At 42.0% G+C, this 24,036-nt stretch overlaps 2 protein-coding genes across 4 annotated transcripts in view; one reads left to right on the top strand and one right to left on the bottom strand.

Annotated features, from left to right (window-relative positions):
- The first annotated feature begins 28 nt into the window (after positions 1-28).
- Acta2 (actin alpha 2, smooth muscle) lies at positions 29-16,913 on the top strand. The gene is made up of 9 exons (XM_010605010.1): positions 29-117; positions 3,937-4,088; positions 5,871-5,999; positions 9,133-9,243; positions 11,045-11,129; positions 11,496-11,657; positions 12,945-13,136; positions 14,178-14,359; positions 16,653-16,913. Exons 2-9 carry the CDS (start codon positions 3,960-3,962, stop codon positions 16,794-16,796), a joined length of 1,134 nt encoding a protein of 377 aa, XP_010603312.1. The 5' UTR covers positions 29-117; positions 3,937-3,959; the 3' UTR covers positions 16,797-16,913.
- A 2,583-nt stretch (positions 16,914-19,496) lies between these two features.
- Stambpl1 (STAM binding protein like 1) overlaps positions 19,497-24,036 on the bottom strand; it is a 44,927-nt gene continuing 40,387 nt past the window's right edge. For all 3 annotated transcript variants that reach the window (XM_033766645.1, XM_010605009.3, XM_033766644.1), the window contains 2 exons: positions 23,336-23,435; positions 19,497-22,493 (listed from right to left, as the gene is read on the bottom strand). In XM_033766645.1, coding sequence (XP_033622536.1) covers positions 22,437-22,493; positions 23,336-23,435 — 157 coding nt within the window. In that variant the 3' untranslated portion in view covers positions 19,497-22,436. The remainder of the gene's footprint in view (positions 22,494-23,335; positions 23,436-24,036) is intronic.

Below are 24,036 nucleotides of genomic sequence, written 5' to 3'. Positions count from 1 at the left end.
CTTGTTTGGGAAGCGAGTGGGAGGGGAGCTGGCCAAGGGGCTATATAACCCTACCGAATTCCCACTTCCCTGACACCACTCAGCCAGTGTGGAGACGCCCAGCCAAGCATCATCCGGGTAAGTCGTTCCCACAAGGGGTTGTAACTTAGAGCTCCCACCGGCTCTTTTATTACCTGCTGTAATCCGACATCTGCATGGATGTGGATGAGTTTGGGCACTCTGATACTTTTGAATGAAGATCATACTACTAAAATGATAGTAGCTTTTGACTCTAAAGAGCTAACATTAAAAACAAGGCACATAAGCAGTCTGATGTGGTGCTGGGTGAAGAGATGGAATGAGGTTTTATTCAAGCAAGTGACCTGAGAAGTCTGTTTATGCTAAATCAACAGCTCAGATTTTGCAGCACAGAACAGAATTGAAGTCTAGTTTTTTATAGTAAGTTATACATTCATCTATATTTAGGCACTGGCAACTCCGACTTATTTGCAGTTCAGATTTAGTGTGTTGAATTTTGTTTGTTTGTTTTTTGTAATGGACTCTCTTTTGGCACAGCTGATGTGATTGCAATTAGAATGTAAAAGTGAACGGAATACAATGGTCTTTGTTTTTGGCTGGATTTGGATACTACTTCGGGTTGTGCTGGCTCTAATCAATAGTGTTTTGTATTGGAAATGAGAATCTCTATACCTGCAAGCTTACTTACTAGCATCCTTCCGTTTTGTCATTTGCATCAGAACACAGCAGGCAGCCAAGCAGCAGCACTTGCATCTAAAGCTCCAGGTGTCAGCAGAGGGGAGGTCTGGTTTGCATTTCTCTCAGGCTCAAATCCCTCTCAGTCTGTTGGGGTGAATGTGACCATAGAGCTAGCCCTGCCGGCCCACACTGAAGTTCACGGTAAATCAGAGCTTAGCAACTTCAGCCAGGACTGGAGTTTTCACACTAAGATTTTCCTTCCGTTTTGCGATTCCTGACTAAATATGGTTTGCGATTCAAAACCAACAAGCTGGGAACTGCAACATTCTTACTCCCTTCCCTCCCACTAACTACTCATTTTTGGCACCGGATGCATTTTACTGGGATGGAACAAACCCCCTGACCCAGTGCAGTTCCAAAAGCAGACACTTGGAGCAGGCGTGTTTTACCTAATTAGGAAATGCTTTGCTCCAAACCAGCTGCCCACTCAGGTTAGATAAGGGCTGACACACTGGGCCTGCACTCTTTCTGGGGACACAGGAACTTCTCTAAGGACAGTGCTCCTTTTAGAAATGAAATTCTTCCTGGATCTCTCTCTTCTGCCAAATATAAATATATTTACTGCATTTCAAAGTTTTGGTTTTTTTGTTTTGTTTTGTTTTGTTTTAACTGCTGCCTTGCTCATGCTGTGGGTCACCTATTTTTTCTGAATATGTTCGAACACTTGTCCCAAACCATCCTGGTCCCACAAAGAGAAACCTCAGGATATTCTTCCACAGTTTCAGAGAGCTCCCTAATTCCCAACACTTTCTCTTGGCCCTTTCTTTTTGTTTGGAGAGCATGCTTAGCCCATCTACAACCTGTCTACTGATCCTTTGGTGCCAGCTGCCTCTGACAAACAAATACCTGATTATCTTGTAATGTATGTTACCTTCTAGGAAGGAGAACAACTATAATTTAGTTACCTAGAAAGGACAGAGTGGGAAAGGAATGGGCAAGGCATTGATAAATCCCATTTTCCACTTTGGCAAGTAACTCTAATCCCGGGGCAATATGGAAGGAATGCTGAGATTAGAAACAAAATGCCTTGATACTGATAGTAATTAGATAAAGGGATCAATAGTGACAATGAAACTAATGCAGTGAGAACTTACAGGGCATATGCCACTATGAATTATTTTAATTTTTAAAAATCTAGTCTTTCATAGGAACTTTAGGAGGTATGTACAGATATTATTTCTGGTTCATAGTTAAGGAAACTGTGATTTAGAAATGTTAAATAACTCCACAAAGAGCCTGGACACAAATCCCAGCACAGCGACCCCAAAATCCCAGCTCACTGAGTCCCTGGGCTCTGCGATCGCCTTGTCCTTCATGCAGGAGTCTGAGCACCTCTGGAGGAGGCTCGTCCACCCTCTGAGCCTGAGTTTTCTGTTTTATCAGCTGGGGATGATACTACCTGTCCTGCTCTTAGAACACGTCATCTCAGTTGACATTTGCATTCTCTGCAAAGGGCTCTGCTACACAAAGCTGTGCTCTGCAAGTTCTGGGGATGCGGCATAAAGCAGTCTTGATTTTGTGGGGATGGTATGGCAGAACTCCAACTGTAAGAGCTATTTTCTTTTTCTACTTCTCGGAATTCTTTAAAGAATTGCCTCTCATACCTAGGTCACAATTCAAATAGTTCACCAATTTAAAAGAAGAATTTGATCTGGGGACATTACTCAATAGTAGAACACTTGACTAGCTCAGCTGAGATCCTGGGTTCAATCCCAGCACTGCAAAAATTGAAATGAATAAATAAATAAATCTCACTCATTTTGAAATCCTGAGATCTCAGTGCCCCCGGTGCCAGACTGAGAATTCTGAGCATTCTTCTCTTTACACAATATATTTAATTCTTTTTAGAAAAATGGGGGGAATTCTGTGTTGGAAGCTAAGGAGTAATCTCTGCTTGGAGTTCTGCCTCTATACCCTGTGTGCCTTTGAATTTGGCCTAGGGTTTCTCATTTGTAAAAAGATGACAAGATGGGGTAAAAATGCCATCTGGGAGGCCTTTCCCAAATTTGCAAGTTGATAATTCCTTTTCAGCCTTTCAAATTTTGTTAAAAAATCCAAGGTTGGGCCGGGGATTTAGCTCAGCGGTTCAGTGGCCTGTCTTGCAAGCGCAAGGACCCGAGTTCAATCCCCGGTACCAAAAAAAAAAAAAAAAAAAAAAAAAAAAAAAAAAAAAAAAACACTAAATAAAAAAAAAAAAATCCAAGCTTACAAATGTGTTTTTAAAAATATTATTTTATATCCAATGGAATACATTCTCAATTTAGAAAATATGACAGGATTCATGGAAGATAATGAAAAGCACCTACCAAACCCACTAATTTAAAATAACCTCAGTTAATATCTGGTACATATGAGTAATTTTTTGGCATAAAAATATGTTTTAATGAGATTATACAAAGTCACTAATTTACTATTCTTACTTTAAAATATGCTGTTAGCTTATGTTTTTACTCATCCTTCTTAAAGGTAGAAAATATCCTACAATGTGATATACAGTTCAACAGATTTATCCTTGTTTGTTGATTTTTTTAGTTTAACAGTGACTTTTATGAATGAGGAATAATCACTATCTCTAATATTTCAAACACCTTAGAAAGTTCTTATTTATTTTCATATTTCTCTAAGGGTAAAAGTTCTCAGCATCTGAAAGAGATCTTTCTTAAACACTTGCATTAAATACGGAAACATCTTAATGTTTCCAAATTTTCATGTGCTGCCCATTTCTCAAAACGTACCTTTCTGAAAAAAATTTTTTTAAAGTTACAGCTAGAAAAAAGTAAGTTATGTTGATACAGACAGAAAATTCTAGATTCTTCTTTAACTTATAAAAAGAAATTTGTCTCGGTGACAATCTAGTCTGATGGTCTGGAATTCCCATCTGGGCTTTCACTGTTGTTCACACAATCACCATTCAGCCCATTTTTAAAAATCGGCGAGCACATGCAATGAGCAGGGATTGTGCTGATTTCCAATCTTACACACGTGGCAGTCAGAATTGCAGCTTATCCAAAGCTTACTGGCTAAGGAAAATACTTCAGGATAAAGGCTGATCAGGGGAAAGCCTTCTGCTAGAACAGAGCGGGGGCTTCAGTCCCAGTCTGGGGATGGGAGGGCTCAGATAAGTGCTTGGCAACTGATCCACTACAGCAGGGTGGCTTCCTCCCTCCATGTTCTCTGCAGAACCCTGTAAAGCAGCTCCAGCCATGTGTGAAGAAGAGGACAGCACTGCCCTTGTGTGTGACAATGGTTCTGGTCTCTGTAAGGCCGGCTTTGCTGGGGACGATGCTCCCAGGGCTGTGTTCCCATCCATTGTGGGACGTCCCAGGCATCAGGTGAGAAAACTTCTGATTAGAACACTGGGAGGTCGGGCTAGAGTCTCCAGGTCTATGTGCATCCATGGAATTTTGGTTGCTCTCTACCTGAAAGTTATGTAAGTTTGTTAACAATATATCCTTGAAGGGATGGGGGTATAATACAGTGAAAGAATGCTTGCCTAGCACATGCAAAGCTCTAGGTCCTGTCTCTAGCACTGAAAAATATACATTATATATGTGAGATATGTATGTCATAGATTCTGTGATGATCTATGTCCAGGAATAAATGCCAATTTTATATACAGATTATTTGGTAGTTGTCTATCAGATATAATGCCTGACCATTTTTCATTTATCTTTTTAATCTAAATATTGTCGTTGTCCTCATAAGCACCACCAGAAATGCTTTTAAACTATTCTGAACTATACCTCTGCTACTCTTTGGAAAGAAACTAAAATAAAAATCCAGATTATTCAATAGCATGGAGTTCATAGTTAGATGTAGGCAACACTGATACTGAATGTAATTTTATATTATGTTAGCAGTAACCAAAATACATCTGGACAGCTACAAATAATTTTACATATTATGTATAAAGAAAATATTAGTGGCAACCACATAGTAAAAATTGTATGTTTTCCTCTTTCTTGGGCCCCTCTGATTGATCTTTATAGCTTTCAGCTTAGCATATATTCACAAAAATAATTCAGAGAAGTCTTTAATAAATAAATGAAATCTGTCTTTTTTGTTAAACTCTGTGCAATGGAGACATTTCGCACAAGTCAAATAATTTATGGATCCAAAATAGTTTATCTGTTTCACAATTCTGAAACAGTTTCTCCAGTTAAAATCTAGTAATAAGAATTTTTTCAAATTCTACCTTAAACATTAAAAAATGTAGATAACTTGCTGGGGATTTAGCTCAGTGGTTCTGCTGCCTGCCTCACAAGCATAAGGACCTGAGTTCAATCCCTGATACCAAAAATTTTTTTTTTTTTGGTTTTTTGAGTCTCACTATGTAGTTGAGACTGCCCTGGAACTCACTGTGTAGCCCAGGCTGGTCTCAAACTCACAGCGATCCTTCTGCCTCAGCCTCCGAGGGCTGGGATTACAGCCGTGTGCCACCATGCCGGCAGCAAATATCTTAATTGTTGATTGGTAAGGGTTTATCCATTAGGAATCAAATATCAAGTGGTTATTGATTGATAGATGTGATACATTTGTTTATAATGATTAGAAAACAATATTTTTATATTTGGGGGTAGAAGACATCTTTAGAAGCACAGTTTATGTTTGTTTGTTTGGTTTTTTTGGTACTGGGGATTGAACTCAGGTCCCTGCATTTGAAAGGCAGGCCACCAAACCACTGAGCTAAATCCCCAGCCCTAGAAGCACAGTTTAAATAATTTATAAGAAACAAAATGTTATTGAACTAATACCTAACATTTCATACATTCTATTAACAAATGATATTGACTGTCAGATGTGAGCCAGGCAATTGCTATAGCGGCCAACGAGACGGACAAGACCTTGTCCCTAACAAAGAACAAGGAAGACACTAGCACCACAGTATAAAGTTGCCTCTTCCACAGCACCCTCTATTGGGTGGAGGCTGATTCAAGTCTGTTTCCAACCAACTGAGAAGATACTGTTTAAGATTCTAGTGACAATAACGCTTCTATTTTTGTTGGTATCAAAAGAGGGTGTTTTTATTCTTGCGATTTAACTCTTTATGATTCGAATGCAATCAATTCACAAAGTTTAGAAGAGGCTGACTTGTTGTATGTTGAATCTTTCAGGGGGTGATGGTGGGAATGGGACAAAAAGACAGCTACGTGGGTGATGAGGCACAGAGCAAAAGGGGGATCCTGACCTTGAAGTACCCGATAGAACACGGCATCATCACCAACTGGGACGACATGGAAAAGGTACGGTGATGTTTGCTCAGGCTGGGCTCTCAGGAAATGCAAGGGTTCTCGCCCCTGATTCAAATGACATGTGACTCACAGGGAAAGAAATTGGCTCACACTGCCCATTGCACTTTAATCTGGACAAAGAAGATGTAGTTTTTATATAGAATGGAGTATACTCAGCCATAAAGAATGAGAAACTAGAGACATTTATAGCTAAGTGGATGCACGTTGAGGCCATATGCATAAGTGAAATTAATACTGAATGGTTTCTCTGTTTTGAAAAACTAAAAATGTAAATATGGATCAAAATGTGTAATTGATATTGTGTAAGAGAAGAAAAGGTCTAAAAGAGAAGGGGAAGTGGGAGGGTTAGGGGAAAGGTAAGAAGGCAAAAGAAAAAATATGAGAAAAGGAAAATCATGGAAACAGTATCTTTGTAAACAGGGAAGGTGGGGGAGTGAAGGGAGGGCTGGGGAATGTATTATATACCTAAAATGTACCAATAAACTAAAAAAAATCCCTTACCTTCCAGAGTATATAAATCCATTAGAGGTGAACAGACCTACAGATTGGAGGAGCAGCCCTTTGCTAGTGGTAGGAATTAATGGTCTGATGCTCATGAACTCCCTGGACAGCCCTGCCTCACACCTGCTCAGAGAAGGACTTCATTGCCTCTCATCAGGGCTGCATGGCAGAGTCACCAGTGCAGTTTGGCTAAAGGGGAGTTGAGATACCGTGAAGAGGCTTAGCCAGCTCACTCTTGAAAACTTTTCATGTACAGTACTCCAAAGAGTTTAAACAAAAGTTTTTCAGTTTTTACTGTTGAAAAGGGAAAGATGACATCGATTTGGTAGATTACCAAGTGCCCCTAGACATATTAAAGCGTAGTAATGACTGATAGAGTTTTAAAATAAATATTTGCAAAGCTATCTTTGCATTAAGTAAAAGCCTTATGTCCCAAGCCCTTACAAAAGAGCGAAGGAAAAGAAGAGTTTAATCCTAGGGTTTTGGTGTTTGCTATTAGGCATTTTAGAAACACCAGTGATTGGACAAAAAGCTGAAGGAAAGATAAAAGCACAACATAAAAATTTCAGAGTGCAACAAAATGCACTAGAATTGTATCTGGCCTTTTATCAATTAACACATTACACACACGCGCGCACACACACACACACACATCATTTTTTAAAAAAAAAAACACGTTATGGCTAGGCATGGTGGTACATTCCTGTAATCCCCACTCAAGAGGCTGAGGCAGGAGGACAGATGCAAGTTCAAGGCTAGCCTGGGCTACATCATGAGTTCAAGGCCAGCCTGAACTACAAAGGGAGACCCCCGTCCCCAAAACAAAACATGAAATGTTGCTTGAATTTATCAATAGTAATTCACTGAGCTTTCCTTCTTCACTAAAACTGCCCATCAGATGCAGTCAGGCCAAGATTCTCGGTTTGGTGACACTGAGATTTTTACTAAAGAGAAGATATTAATAATAGCCATGAGGGAAATGTTCTTTAGGAGTTTCTCAGTGGAGCAGATAGAATCTCATCATGAATCCTCCCGGAGAGAGATATTATTGAAATGAAAAGAATTCTCCTTACTAACTTGTAAAATCCACAGTAATTCTAGTGAAAGAGAAGGAAGGAGGTTGAGTATAGTCGGGGGAAGAGAAAGGAAAGGAAGAATTGTTGGTTTCTTAAATGATGTTTCAGGGTGACAATGTATATAACAGGACTGGCTGGGTTTCTTGAGCATTGCACTGTTTCCTAAGTTTAGATTTTTTTAAAGTGTGTTTGTCTAATTGAACATCTAGTTGGTGGGACAAGGAAGTGTGTAGGAGCAGCTGCATACTCATCCTTCCTGAGTGTGCCAAGGAATAATGAACTTGGTTTCACGGTTCCCAAACCACCACAGTTGTGTCCAACCCTTTCTGCACTCTACTCTGTCCAAGGAGCAGAGTCTTCAGTGTCTTCGTTGTGGAAACGCAAAAATTCAAGTCAAGGAAACTGGAAGAAGACAGAGACTTTAGGTCTCGGTGTTATTAATCTGTGAACTTTCACCAGCAGTTCTTATGTTGCTTTGTTTAAATTCTGAATGGATGTAATAGTCCTGGGGCTCGTGGTGAGGTTTTGTTCTTTTAAAGACTAATTTATTTAGCCCCTTTTACAATGTTTTTTTTGGTACCGGTGACTGAACTCTGGTCCTTGAGCTTGCAAGGCAGGCCACCGAACCGCTGAGTTAAATCCCCGGCCCCTCCCTTTTACAATGTTATGGGATCCTCTTTTGCCATCCAAGGATTAAAGACAGTTCTCAACATAAGTTAATGTACTTTCATACAAAGTACATTCACACAAACACTTTGTATACAAAGCAGCAGGAGATTCTTTTGGAAACACTTGGAAGCCATGTCTGTCCTCAAGTGAAAATTCCAGACTGCCAACAGAGGGCGCTTCTCCTGTCTCTGAAGGGCAGAGAGGCAGATAGACAGAAGTCAGAGACAGGAGACTTTTCTACACACATCACACAAGGGCAATTTCTCTAGAAGAACTGAAAGTGGCAATTAGGTATTCAGCTTGTCCTCATTTGTTCATTCATGTACATATGTATAGGCCTGTTTATTGACCAAACTCGATGATTTCCCCATGAATTATTAACTCACCTAGAATCAGAAGGTATAACTGAATGATAGTAACATTTCTGCTTGGACCAGGCACTGGGCTGATCAGTAACTCTAGGACTCTTACTTAATTCACAGAGACATGAAAAGTACATACGAACTGTTTTGATCCCCATTATTGCCAATGATGATAGATTAAAGAGTTACAAACTGCTGCTAAGTTCACATAACAAGGAAGTAGCTGAAGTTTGAATCCCAGCGTGATAGTGAGGCTGTGCCCTTGACCACTCTCATCCTGTGTCACAGGTCTGGGCTTGGGTTCTCCCTCTGTCCCATTTGAGATGTGAATCTTTGTGTGAGAGACTGTCAGTCTTCAAGCTTCAGTCTCTGCAGCTGTACAAATGGGCGTGAAACAAAGACTTGTGAAAGTGTATTTGGCCCTGCTTTCATTCAGCTCGTTTTGGCCCTTGTGCAGGGTCTGCAGGGCCCACAGTATCACACTGTTTTGTTTCTTCTCTTTCCACTGCTCCCTAGATCTGGCACCACTCCTTCTACAATGAGCTCCGTGTGGCCCCCGAGGAGCACCCAACCCTGCTCACTGAAGCACCCCTCAACCCCAAGGCCAACCGGGAGAAAATGACCCAAGTAAGTGTTCAACCTTTCATATAGCTTGCTTGGATTTGGAAAAAGTCTGGCTTGAGTGGAGCTGTGCAGGAGAGTAGTGAGAAGGCCCCAACCACCAGTCAACCCAAATTCTAGCCAATTTCTAAAAGCACAGGAATTCCAAAACACAGTGGCATCTTCACGTTACCTCCCTACTGTGAAGCAGACACTTTCGCTTCTAAAAACTATAGGAAGGTTAAAAGATTTAATTGAGAAGAGAGCATATTTAGGTTATAAACTGCTAAGATGTCATTTAAAATGCAGTGGGAAATTAATTCTAGAGTAACATGTCTAGGTTTGAAAACTGCATGTCACTTACCAGCTTTCTAAAAGAGCCCACTTGATTTATCAGAGCCTTCGTCTTCTTGTCTATAAATTGAGAATAATAGTACTGTTATTTTTCAAAGATGAGGTAAGTGCTAATGATGCTAAATGATAAATGTATATCATGGTTCCTGAGTTAATAAATATGCAACAAATAATATTTTTATTGTCATTATTTTTACCTGTATGAAGCTCATGACCTTACAGAAGAAAACCATCCAGCCACAGAAATTTCTAGTATAGATGAGTTATTAAATCATTAACATCTAATATCAATTTCATACTAGTCATGGTCCAGCACTGAGCTTATTTTACATGCACTGTTTCTTTAAATCCTAACAATGTGAAACAGGAAATGTTACTACCCTGATAGTTTAAATGAAATAAAGTCTTAGACCTGTTAAGTGACTTTTCCTGAGGTCACCCAGCCAAAAGTGGCAGAGCCTGAACTGACCCATGATCTTTTGGCTCTGGGGAAGCATTTATGTAAATTCTTCAGGGACTCATCCTTGGCAGGACTCTTGGTGGTCACACACAGGGCTCCTCCCTGTAGGAGAACCTAGGTAGGTCTGGGAATCACGCCACCCAGCGAGAGGTGTTATTTCTAACCAGTTATTGCTTCTGTGAACAGTGTGAAGGCAGAGAAATCATTGAGAATTATGGCTAACAAATGTCAGACAGGGAGGATTTCACAGACAGAGAACTGAAGGTCTGCAGACTTCTTTCAGTGCAGAGCCTGGAGAGGCTCTGGGGCTGCTCCTGTCCCTGCACTACATGAACTGAGATGCTGGGATTTGTAGGTGGTCCTCTGTTACCAGAATCCCATTTCTGTCTGCCAGGAATCAGAATCTTCCCACTGCAGCCAGAGTGGTGCAACTGCAGGCCCAGCTCAAAGGAGACCCAACAACCACATAGAAAAGTAGAACACATTAAATGGAGCCTCGAACAGACCACAAAACTGGGACCAATCCCAACCAATCGATGCAACAGGCTTAAAGGGTCCCTTTCTTTATGGCAGCAAAATCAAAAGTTGAATGTTGTCTTCTTTTTCTTCTGCCTTTGACTGTCTATGCTGGACAAGCCTGAGAGTTCCTCTAATCCAAATCCTTCCTTTGTTTACAGCCAAGAGCCTTGGAATGGTGCCCACATCAATCATATATTAGCTTGACAAATCCTCCTAGGTCTCATTTCAAGTCAGGGGCAGGATCAGAGCAAGAGCTAGACTCCTCTTTTCCCCTTATGTATAGACTGCCTCCTCTTCTCCCCATCCCTTCAGGTCACCAATGTGTTGGTTTTCCCTTCTGCCTTCTTTTTCCTCTTTGAGTGAGTAGGGCTCCCTTACCTTGGTCTCCTCTGGCCAGAGCCAGGCTGGCCCATCCGTATCATCAGTGAGGTGTGCTCCATTGATCCTGTATAAGACAGGCAGCATCACTGATTTAGCTCTTTGGATGCATTGCAGATTATGTTTGAGACCTTCAATGTCCCAGCCATGTATGTGGCTATTCAGGCGGTGCTGTCCCTTTATGCCTCTGGACGCACAACTGGTAAGTGGCTAGGAGGAAGAGGAGCCTCAATCAGGCAGGTATGTCACAAATAAAGGGACTTGATGGTTATAAGCGTGTGGGTTGTGGTGAGGAGTGGTTACAGCCCTAAATGATGTTCTCACCTTTTCAAGACAGGCTTTGGGCCTCATATTGCTAGCAGGACTTTTCTTATGGCTTTCCTCTTCCTTTTCTATCTTCTCTAATCCCCTTTTTACCATCCTTCTGCTATCAAACACCCTCTTTCTTCCTCTCAAACAGACATCTTAGAAAGTCTCCTTCCACCAAGACTTTCCTCGACCACTCTAGCTAATGACCACATACCACCACTTGCTGTGCTAACTCTCATTGTGCCCAACTGTCCCTCAGGCATCGTGCTGGACTCTGGTGATGGTGTCACCCACAATGTGCCCATCTATGAGGGCTATGCCCTGCCCCATGCCATCATGCGCCTGGACCTGGCTGGCCGAGATCTCACTGACTACCTCATGAAGATCCTGACCGAGCGAGGCTATTCCTTCGTGACCACTGGTGAGGCCTGTGGAGACGAAGCAAAGCCCACACTAACTTACAAGACCACCGGGTAACCAAGAAGCTGATGGGGTGTAGACATAAAGCTTGACTTTATGCATGATGCAAAAACTGGCTTTCATGATCTGTGAAATTGCAAAATGGAGTCAGGTGTGGTGGTGCAAGCCTGTAATCCCAGCATTGTGGGAGGCCGAGGCAGGAGAATCACAAGTTCCAGTACAACCTGGATAAATTTAGACAGCTTAGTGACCTAGAGAGGCCATGTTTCATGAAAAGGGGATGTAGATGAATGTGAAGACACTGGCAATCCCTAATACCAAAAAAATAATAAAAAAGAACTGTTAAAATGATTATATTGTTTATTTGAGGAGGGTAGTTTCAGTCCTTTAATATAGTGAACTAGTCGGTTAAGTTATTTGAGCATTTTTAATCACCTCCACTAGCAGATAGAAAAGAGCATGCTGAGACTGAAGATAGAATGTTGTGGTGACCGGAAATCTTTGGAGCCATCTAAATTAGGATGTGCATTCCAACTTCGAGTAGCTGTATGACATTGGACAAATTAACTTACTTTTTTATCTGAAAATGGGAGTAATCATAGATTTCATCTTTCATAATCACTGTGAAAATTAAATAAGATAAAGCACAGACTAAACATTTAATTCTTGTTAGCTATTGATACAGACCCAGCCGGCAGGCTTTCATCAAAGCTGGTGCCACTCCCTCTCTGTCCACCAGAGGGCACCATGAAGCTTCGCTAGGAACATCCGGTCATGCTCAGTGCCCTATCTCCCGCTACCTGCACAATCCAGTGTGTTATTGTCCGATGCTCTTGGATTCTGGAGGAACATTCTAAGCCTCAAGTTTGTGTGCTGACTGACAGTGTTAAAGTTTCCTTTTGCATTACTTAACGGAAATAATTCCATTCCTGCTCCTCACCCCCCAAAATGACTTTGGAAGTTTCCAAGGGACTCAAGTGTAACCAATAGCTTGAAACTTGAGAGTTCAGGAGTCTAGAGGGCATCTGCCTGCCCATTTCGTCCACATGTCCTTCCATGTACTCTTCCGCAGCCCTTGGGTGTGAGGAGGTCCTGAGCCAGTGCCTACCTCTCTCTGGAAAGTGAGGACTACGCCAAGGGTTTGGGGTTTGGGGTGCGATCTTCCCGGGCCAGGTGGCAAGGATCTATGGGGCTTTTGAAAACTGTGCTGCCCATGATTCAGCATAAGACTTAAGGGGGCGGGCAGCGGTGTAGTAGGTGAGCCGCCATTTCTACGTCTGCTTGACAGCCGAACGTGAGATCGTGCGGGACATCAAGGAGAAGCTGTGCTACGTAGCGCTCGACTTTGAAAACGAGATGGCCACTGCTGCATCCTCCTCCTCCCTTGAGAAGAGCTATGAGCTGCCTGATGGGCAAGTGATCACCATTGGGAATGAGCGCTTCCGCTGCCCGGAAACCCTCTTCCAGCCCTCCTTCATTGGTAGGCCGCTGCACCCCTTTCCTGTGAAGTGCGTGGGGGGGTCCCCCTACCCTCCCATCCGTAGGAGGAGACACGTCAGGGGCCCAAGATAAAACATTTCTAAACTAGCAGAAGGGAAAAGAGGTTACATTTTCAAGATGAGGAGACTTACAGAGGCCAGGAAAGAAGTTTCCTTCCTCGGAAAACACTGTGTTGTAGTCATACCAAAAGCATTCTGAGTGATGACAAAATTAAAGATCTGCATAAGACACGCTGGAGACACTGAGATGGTGCTGAGTGCCAAGATTTGGGACTGCTGTGGAAATAGAAAAAGGAAGAGCTCTGAGTGTGGCCTGACCCCAGGGGCACGGAACTTGGGAAACAGGTTGGCACAGTCGTTTGCAGAGGCAGACTTTGGGATTGGGTGGGCCTACATTTGAGATGTCATGGGTCTTCCATGATCTTTAGTCCCTTAATCTCCTGAAGTCTCAGTCTGTAGTATGTAGAAAGAAGGATGTAATAGTGCCTGCTTAGGGGGATGGTAGTGAGGATCCCTGAGTTGTATGTAGAGCTCTCAGCCTGGAAAAACAAACATTCGGTCATTGGAGATTGTTAGTAATTAATCAGCACTGCAAAAGATGAGAGCCATCTAGAGGTATTTTCCAAAAGATCCGCATTAGACACTAACAAAAAGTTCAGATGAAAAAAAAAAGTGACCAAGATTGAAAAAATACAAGTCTTTGTTCAAATAAAATAAAACTTACTTTCTGATGACTCCGCACCACCCAGCTTTTGGGAGGGAAAGTGCAGAGGTTAAAAGGGGGGCAAAGCAGCAGCCACAGGGAAATAAGAGCGTTCTCAGCAATGGCCGTGGCATCGGCTCATTGTGGGACGTTCTGCAGGGAACTGAAGGCTTTGCCCCTCTCTGACCATGCATAGTAGATTTTGTTACAGCAGCAGCACTAGCAATGTTGTAGCTCAGTGCTCCCATTGTCTGGTCTTCCATGTTGATCCTGGGTTGAACCTGCCTCTCAGGACCATGGCCCTGTTTCTCCTCCTCAGGGATGGAATCTGCTGGCATCCATGAGACCACCTACAACAGCATCATGAAGTGCGACATTGACATCAGGAAGGACTTGTATGCTAACAATGTCCTCTCAGGGGGCACGACCATGTACCCGGGCATTGCCGATCGGATGCAGAAAGAGATCACGGCCCTTGCGCCCAGCACCATGAAGATCAAGGTACTGCACAGGCTCAGACCCCACGGCTGTACTGCCAGTGGCGTCAGCCCTGTAATTAGATGTGGAATACTTCTGAGGCCATATCTTGGTCAGGTGCATTCATGGATCCTAGGCTAGCCAGGGTGGAAAAAATGTATGCATCTCCTATGCTATATAACTCAATCCAATTCATAAAACAAACTGCATTATTTTATACAAAGTTTGATCTGTTCTTATGACTTTTGCCTCTCAGCTACTTTCAGCAGCTCCACTCAAAGCCAACACCACCCACCTTGTACTCGTATGACTTTAGAATATACATTTTGTTGTTTTTCTTTATCACAAAAATACCTTATCTCACCTGCAGAACATTTTTTAAAAAAAATACAAGGGAGCCAGACATTTCTGCAGTGGTTTCAACCTTGTAGATTTAGTAGCTTGAATTCTTTCATTGCTAAATTGTGATCATATCTCGGGGCCAGGAATTAGAGTTCCTTTTTCATCTCTCTGTCTGGCATACTTTTTAATACAGGTGAGTAAAAGCACAGAATGACTCTGATACAGCCCAGGCTCAGTCGGTGCTGGAGTCACTGTTGGGGTAGGCTATGTCCTGTGAACTCTGAGTTCCAAGCAAGGGGACTCAGATAAATGGAGATTGTGCCTTTGAAAAGAAGCATCCCCAAGGCAGGTGACTTCTCAAAGACCCTTATGACTTTCTGAAATCCAAACGCCACCTGAGATCCTCTGACCCATGTCACAGGAAGCAAGAGAAAGGGCAAATTTAGTGCAGTTCACAGAGGAGAGGCAGTCAGACAAGTTCTCTGCTATTTGTGCTCCCTTTCCTTTTATGCAAAGAACGCTCAGGTCACAGGAGGTAGTGTCTCTCTTTCCACCACAGCTCTGGAAATTCCTGCCCTCAAAGACTCTGGGATGAAGGGAGAGAGCTTATTTTCCAAAGGGCTTGGCTCTCCAGGATGTTCTCTGAACCCCTCATATACCTTTGCACATTGGAGGGAAGGGTAAAGCCAGAGTCGGGGCCAGTGCCTTGCCAGCCTGACTGAGGAGGGTATGGGACAGAGACTGCAGCTAAAGCGGGCAATTGCTAGTTCTCGAAACTTGACCTCTTGAATGTGAAATTTTAGGCCCCAGGATGGTAAGGAGATTAGAGAACCACTAAAACCCTGTTGCTGTAAGATGGCACATGAGGAAAATGAAACTGAGAGGTCTGTGGAAAATCCCTGCACCATCTGTGTGACTTTTCTGGAAATCTAAAATTATCTGCCTCCCCTAACATGCTTATTTCTAACACAAAACAAAAATACCTTGGAGAGGCCAGGGTTGAAACACAACCAGCTGTGACCAGTGACTTACACTTCTCTGGGCTTCGCTTTTCTCAGATGTAACACTATAATACGAGAGCAATTTACTGCTCACACTTCAAGGTGGTTATGAGAATTAAGTGAGATAATACATGCAAAACTCTTAGCAGAGTTCCTGACACATGTTAAGAGCTCAGCAAATGCCAGCCACTTGTATTTAAAAATAAATACTCAGCCAGAGCTTGGGAGTAAACAAAAAGTTAACCCTTTAACAACACTTTCAGAAACAACTTCTCTATTAGCCAGATGTCCATTTCTGTCCAAGTTTGGAGTGAGGCTTGAAATTTCTCCCCTGCAGCTGTTTTTTTTTTTTTCCTCTGGCAGATGGATCAGACTTCTGGCCAGATGCATGGCTCTCTGAGCCCAAGTCACTTACTTAAGAAACATGCAGGTACCCTAGCACCTGAGGGCAAGGCCAGGCAAAGGGAAATCCTCCCAGGGCAATGTCCCTCCCAGCCAGGGACCCAGGGTCCCTCATTGGCAGACTGAGTGGAATTTCCGAGTGACTGCTGACTTTAACCTGGCAGAAGGATGCCTTTGTACTAAGTTCTGGCACAATTAAAACATCTTTGAAGATGTTGGTGCTTGTTTGTACAGAAAGCATGTGTCATGCCAAGCTCTGGGGAACAACTCAGAGCCAGAGGACTTGTCAAGGCTCTTGTGTGGAGGCCACCACAGGACCAGGGGCTCACTTTACTCAGTGGTGGAGTAGAGGGGGCAAGGATGGAGTGGAGTGGAGCAGATTGCATGAAAGAAACCTAAAAGCAAGTGACCATCAGGAGTCTCTGAACCCAGGGCCTCGTCCCTCCCCCACATCATGGTTAGCCAAGAAGGTCCTCAAAGTACAGCCAGGTCCACCAAGCACAGGCCACGGTAAAGCGTCCAGGCACTGCCCAAAGACACTAATGCCCTTTCTTTCTCCTCCTGACTTACAGATCATCGCCCCTCCAGAGCGCAAATATTCTGTCTGGATCGGTGGCTCCATCCTGGCCTCTCTGTCCACCTTCCAGCAGATGTGGATCAGCAAGCAGGAGTACGATGAGGCTGGACCCTCCATTGTCCACCGCAAATGTTTCTAAGACACCCCATGCTCTGCGTGTGGCTAGCACACAACTGTGAATGTTTTGTGGAATAATGCCTTCGATTTCTTTCCAAATAATTCCTAATCAAAGCTCTGATTCGTTACCTATGTTTTTTTTAAAAAAATAAATCTGAAATATTCTACCCCTAATTTCTAGCATTGGCCTCTGATCAACAAACACCCTGCGGATCACATCCGTTAGGCTGACCCTGCCTTGTCAGGTTGGCGCCCTCTAGTGGAGAGTGAAGACCTGACACTGTGAAGGTGGAGGGTGGATATGTTCCCAGGCAAGGCATGGAATCACTTAAACGTGGAAAGTTCCACTTAAAAGTTGCAAATGGGAAGAATTTGGCAATACCCAGGGGATTTTAAAAGATAGATAGGGCTGGAGGTGTAGTTCCGTGGCAGAGCACTTGCAGGGTTTATTTTGAAAAACAGAAAATTAACACTGACTTTGCAACTTACTGAGTGATTTTTTTTTTATTTCACACATTATCAGTACTGACAGCATGATTGGTGGAAACAAAATAAGAATTTTATACATATAGAAAGTTTTATAAACAGTTATGTATTTATTAAAATCATACCTTTTATATTAAACACTTATATACGCATGTGACTTTAATATATTTACTATGTATTAAAAGAATGTGTTTAAAGAAGCTCTTACTTTTAAGTTTATTGATTTTTGAAACATAAATTTATTTTTTAAATACTGAGGAACACTGTTTCTAAATCTCACTGCATACCTGGGCCACAGGTTTCCCTTCTTTTGATCAATTCTCATTTCTAAGAGGATACAGTGGACAGATTCACACCACAGGAATGGCAAAGATAACAACACCAGTACTAAAGGTTTTGCACAGATCAGCTCTTATTTGTTCCTCAGGACTGTGTGAGGAAAGTGTTATTATCAGCCCATCTTATAGACAAACAGGTCAAAAAGTTGGGCCAGAAATGTGATTCTATGGGAGAGCTACCAACTTCAACTGTTCTTTTGTCCATCTGACCAGGGAGGTACAAAGAAAGAAAGATTTCCTCCCCTGCCCTTATGGGTCTTAGCCTCTGGGCACTTCCATCCCAGCTGGTTAGCTTCCTCAGCAATTCCCTTTCGAGCAGCTGCTTGTCTTTTACCAATGTCCAAGGGAGTCAAACAGTTGTCCGACCAAGCTAGGAGTGCTCTGCTCGTGGTGGAACCCTCACTGCAGAGAACCTGGGGCCAGGATTTACTGTCTGTTCGGTCCAGAACACCCAAGATCCTGAACATCCAGAACCCCCAGTCTTTTCTGGTCCATTAGAATGAATAATAGAATCCCTAGAATTTTCAGCTCATTAGGACCTCTACTGTGCTAATAAGCACTGGTAGGCACTGGGTGTCTATTATGACCAACCTCTTTGGGGTAGGATCTCTTATCCTACCACCATCCTCAAAATTCAGTGTTGCATCTTTTACAAATGAGGAACTTGGACCTTTCCCCCCATTTCACATTATTATACATTTTTATCCTCATTTACAGGGGAAGAAATAAATATGAAATAAATATGAGAAAAGGAAAAAATGGGAACTGAGTCTTTGTAAGTAGGGAGAGGTGGAGGGGTTGAAGGGAGGGCAGGGGAATAGGGAAGAATAAGAACTAAGATCTGTCAGGTAAAGGTGCAATTCCCAGTGATGAAATCCTACCGTCTACCTAAAATATATCAATAAACTTAATGAACAACCACAAAAAATAAATCCACCAAAAAAAACCACAAATGAGTGACCTGGGCTTTGAGGGGTTAGAGATAATACCCGCTCGCACAGTGGATTTGGCAGAGATGATAGCAGTTTATTTCTACCTGAGCTTCATTCTAAGCTCATACTTTCCAATGTTAGGCAGCCTCACAGATCATCCTCATCAGAATTCATGGAAAATGTGCACATTCCTGGCCACATCCGTGCCTGCTGAACTAGAACCTTTGAAGATGAAACCAGGAAGTGAATTTTAATCAAATTTTCCTGTGGATTCTTATGCACATCCAAATGTGAGAATCATCTCAACATGGACAAAGGAAATTTTCCCGTGGCAAATTCACACTTACAGAGAAAGGCATTCCTCATCCTCTAGATTTAAACTTAAGGGTTAATGTACAGCTATTTGTGACCATATAATGATTTAGGGACACCTTTTCATAATTTAAGTCACTAACCACTGCTCTCATCTCTACAGGGGTTAATTGACATAGAACAGGCTTGTTGTGCTGTGTATTCTGTAGTTATCACCAGAGTGCACCTCCTCTGGGAAAGAAATGGGTGCTTGGAATAGTCTCCCAAAGCACTGGAAATATTCATGCCTAGTGGGAAAAATCGCTGTACTCTCGAATGTTCGGCCACAAGAACTGTCAGATATTGATGTTTTTACTACTCAAGCCACTTGGCCTATAGCAGTGCAGTACAATAGTCTGAACTAAGACACACCTTTTTATAACTTTTAAAATTAAAATGTCTTTTTTGGGTATCAACATGGTGACTAAGAGCCATTAACTAGCGCTTTTATTACCAGACACCCCAAAGCAAATAAACACATGTTTCAGTGAAAGGTCAAGGTAGTAGAAAAGTTAACACCTTTCCTACAGTAATAGAGAAGAGTTCTTTAGACAGTGGATGTCTTCGCAATAATTTTTCTAAGAAGAGATAAGAGCTAAAAGTTTACCTTTATTCTTTATTCATTGCCAAATACATGGCATTTCTCAAGCATCTTCTACACAAAAGACATCGTCTTGCCAGATCAGTCTGCAAGACATGCTGCAAGAGACACATCTGCTTTCCACATCTGAGACCACTTTGCTGGTTTTGCAACAGAAAACTCAACTAAAGTCAAACTGTTGTAATAATGCTGTCCTTGGCACCATTATTGTGGGTGCAGCATGGAATGAAGTGGAGGAAAAGATGAACTAATTCTATCTCGGATGTGGTCTCAAATTAAAGGACTATTTTCCAAAGGCGAAACCCTACTAAAAAGAAAGCAGGAACGATTTCAGTAGCTGAAAATAATCCACAAACATTCTGCTTTGCCCTTCCACAACTGGCTGGGTCTGCGGAGAAGAAAACGATCTCTGCCCCTGCCCCATATAATAACAAAGACATCCATTTCCCATTGTTTTGAGAGAAAAGAAAAACAAATGCTCTCGGTAAATGTTTATTAAATACTGCATTTATTTGCTAAGGGTGCTATAACAAAATACCATGGAGTGACTGGCTTAAACATGAGAAATACTTTTTCTCATAGTTCCAGAATCTAGGTATCCAAGACCAACTTGTGGACAGGGATGGTTTCTTCTGAGGCCTCTCTCCTTAGCTTGAGGATGGTCATTTTATTCCTGTAACTTTACTCAACTTCCCTCTCTGTGTGTGGGGTTCTACTCTCTCACACCAGGAAACCCATCATACTGAATCATGGTATTTCCAGTGGCCTTTAATGTCATTACCTCTTTAAAGACGCCACCTGCAGATACAGTCACATTCTAAGGCATGATGGGTTAAGACCTCAGCTTTTACTTTCTAGGTGACAGGCTCTGTGTACAATAGACAGACTAGCATTAGAATCCAAAGAAATTTAAGCTAAATCGTTTCAGCTTTGTACAGAGACACAAGTGGAAAAATTTGTGAAAAATTGTGGCAAATCTGATGTTTTGCTTTGGGAGGGCCAACATGGGGCCATGGAACTGTTTTCCATTCGAAAGAGGAGGTGGTACTGCTGCTGGGAAGGGGCTCTTCTGAAGGAAGTTTCATCAAAGAGCACACACAGGTGGTAGGTGACCAGCCACATGGACACGTGTGACTCTTCTCCAATGGCCTGTCCAAGTTCCTCTTGGTTCTTCCTTCAGACACAGAGCCTTGGAGACTCACTCTGCTCCACCGTTTAGGTCACTGGTTTGCAGCTTCCAAGAATCCTTTTCTGTGACAAGTTCTTCTGCGAAGTCTGGTTAACTGGGTTTGTACCTGGCGATAGAAAAATCACAGCCCCTTCCAAAAGAACTTTTGAAGCTTCACCTTAGTCCTAAACCTTTGGCTCTTCTTGCAAGGGAGTATAAGTGTCAAGAATGCCTCCTTTGTTTAGGGGACACAACATAACTTTTTAAACAAAAAATGGGTTCTCTTCCAATTTGTCATTCAAAGGAGCCCAATAGGCTTTGCATACTCACTCCCAACTTCTCTGTTATCTTTGGAAATCTAAAAAGCTAAATGTTCTTAGCTTTCACCTGACTCCTTTCTCTCTCCAGCCATCACTTAATACCCAGTTTCTCAGCAGACATTATTTTATATCTCCTTGATCTATTACTATATTATTGAATTCTATAAAGAAGATAAAACTCACTTCTCAACTATTCCTTGTCCTTTCATTTAGTTTTACTAGAATAAATCCTGTTCTTTGCTCACATGTATAAGAATGTCAGTGTCCTAAGTGCTTACAAAGTGAGGACAGCACACTCAGGAACAGCGAGGAAGTCTTGCAGAGTTAATTTGCCCTTAGCTGGTGGTGGTCACAGACTCAAGGCCCCATGTGCTGGACTAGCTAAACTCTTCATAAGTCTGAGATTTAAACTTTCCAAGGCTACACGTTCATAAAACAATAAGTCACTGATCTGCCCATAGTAGTTTCTTCATGAATGAAAATGAGCTGAATTTCAGTGGCATGGTGCCAGTTCCAAAGAATAAGTGGGAAGGATGTTAACTCGTCCAAGCACAGAGCACAGAAAAATACCCATGCCTGGAATCCAGAAATCACTGAACTAGAAAGTGAGTGCTAAGTCAGGTGTTACATACAGCTATAATCCCTGATAGCCCAACCTGGGCAGTTAGCAATTCAGAGAGCCTGTCTCAGAATTTTTTTTAAAATTGGGGATGTAGTTCTGTGTTGCAAGTGTTACTTCTGAATTTTTTTATTCTTTCTTGGCTAATAATTATCAGTTATTTTCTATGCCTCTTTTCTTCTCCCTGTCACCCCTGTGGCCATTCATATTCACAGGCCCTATTCCTTTACCTAAGTTGCTTTTTATTCCTCTCTCAAACTTCTCTGCTTTCAGATTTCCAAATCAAGCTAATGAATCCTGTGCTCTTCCATTGTCGTCTGATACCTGATGACTGACTTGAAGCCTGTCGTCCTGGGGTCTCACACCGATTCCCTGCAGATGTGACCTTCTGAGCTTTGGATGTGGTGACATTCAGGACACAGGGTGAGCTCTGCTAACCACAGCCATGTTCCTTCTCACATGTGGAAGCTCTGCCTTCCTCTACCATGGCGGAAAGGGGGGTTTTCTTTAGAGACTACCTCAGGAAATATGTCTGGAATTATGTTTTACATAAATTCTTTCAAATGTAGCAAAAATCTAAAGATCTGAAAACCAGACATACTCTTGTCTGCAGCACAATTTATTATCTGGTGATGGTATTTAGATATACTAAGAGGCCTCGATTTAACACCAGGTGACCTGTCTGGAGACAAAGCAACTGAAAAAGAAAACTTCAAGATATGCAAAAGCAATAAATATCAAACTTTCTGATCTAAAAACGTATAAATATAAAGTATCAGTCATCTCTGGAAACATCTTAAGGGGACCCGGGTGTCTGGTGCGACAAGGCTTCACTCCTCAGAGCACGTCACCTCAGATCCAGCACAGTCATCTTCATGTCTTTTACCAACACATGTTTGCATATCTAGAAAGAAAAAAATCTGTTTTACATCATAATGTGTAACGTATGTTTCTCATTAAGGAGAGAGTGTGGGTTTCCTAATTTAGGAATTTTCCCAGTTAAAACAATATTCTCAACCAGAACAAATACAGTCATGTTCCTTCATTAAAAAAAAAAATTATTTGCAGAAGTTGCCAAGTAATTCCCACTTTAAATAAATTCTGACTTCAAAATAATGTTTCAGCTCACAGAACCCTTAAGCAAACAATTAGAAAAGATGTAGTCAAATAGTGTTTCTTTCAGGCTATATAAAGCTGATCAAAAAGTATGGTTATTATCTAGGCATCGTGCAACATGCCTGTTATCCCAGCATTCTGGGGACTGAGGCAAGAGAATCACAAGTTCAACCCCAGCTTGAGTAATTTAAAAAGCCCTGGGTATGTAGCTCAGTCTGGAAACCCTGGGCTCAATTAAATAAATGAGAGAGAGAGAGACAGAGAGAGAGAGGAAAATATTATTTTAGCCAAATCAAGCAGAAAGGATTGGTGAAACTTTACTATCATGTTCTCTAATAATTTATGCCTATTTGAACTCTCAAGAAAACATCGTTTAAACATCATACAAATACATAAATGGATAGGTAACTTTATGTGTAATCAGCTCTACCACAGAAATCCTGACATTTCCTTGCAAATAAAATAATAGAAAAGTCCGAGATTACAAAGACTGATAGACTATACTAGACCAAACTAAGCCATTCGGTCTTTTATCCCACCATCCACGGCTCCATTTTTCTCCTATAAAAAAGAGCCAAGTGGGGAGAGGTGAAAATGAATATCTGCAAAATACACCCGTGGTCTACTCACACTGAACAGCCGGGGGTCCTTGGTGTGAGGGTGGAAGCCCTTATTTTTACAAGCGGAAACCTCGAGCATGCCAGCATTGGTGAGCCTGAAGATGCCAGTGCTACATTTTAGGGTGAAAAAAGGGCATAAAAGTACAGATTACTTGGAACTCCCAGATGCTTTATCTGAACAACACAAGCATAACATATATACTCCACAAATAGGACCCAGGAAGAAGACAAAAACTAGGAATTCCACGGCGATTATTTTTTCAAACTACTTTTCCCCTGACTAGTCCAGAAGACAGAACATCAGGAGGAGGTACCTGGAGGACTACAGTGGGGACAGGAAGCTTCGCTGCTGTGTGAGATCATAGAGGAGAGTTTGACAACCTCCACCACCACTGATGAAATTATGAGACAAATATTAACTTTGCTAATAATGCTAATGCTGCTTATAGCAACATAAAATGTTAACTGAGTACTTGCTGTGGTAAGCATGTGACATAAGACTGTCACCTCATTTCATCTTCACATCGACGCAAGATGCACACAGACAAGGGATGGAGAAACTGAGGCTCACAGTGGTCAGGTATCCTACAACTTGAGGGTGAAGCCAGGATTCCAAATGTGCCTGACTCCCGTGGTTATAATTATTTGACAATAAACTTTGTCTCTCAAAATGAGGGCTGTTCTGGAGGTAATTAAGCTAAGACTAGGAAA

This window comes from Fukomys damarensis, unplaced genomic scaffold (genome assembly GCF_012274545.1).
Source record: "Fukomys damarensis isolate Sample0158 unplaced genomic scaffold, DMR_v1.0_HiC HiC_scaffold_20, whole genome shotgun sequence".
Classification (NCBI taxonomy): Eukaryota; Metazoa; Chordata; class Mammalia; order Rodentia; family Bathyergidae; genus Fukomys; species Fukomys damarensis.
Note: the sequence above shows the minus strand (reverse complement) of the source record. Positions and strands in the feature narration are given on the sequence as shown.

Coding starts and splice junctions, on each gene's coding strand:
- Acta2 (XM_010605010.1), top strand. CDS start 3,960: ATGTGTGAAGAAGAGGACAGCACTGCCCTTGTGTGTGACAATGGTTCT. Junction 9,244..11,044: donor ACCGGGAGAAAATGACCCAA/GTAAGTGTTCAA, acceptor GATGCATTGCAG/ATTATGTTTGAGACCTTCAA. Junction 14,360..16,652: donor CCAGCACCATGAAGATCAAG/GTACTGCACAGG, acceptor CCTGACTTACAG/ATCATCGCCCCTCCAGAGCG.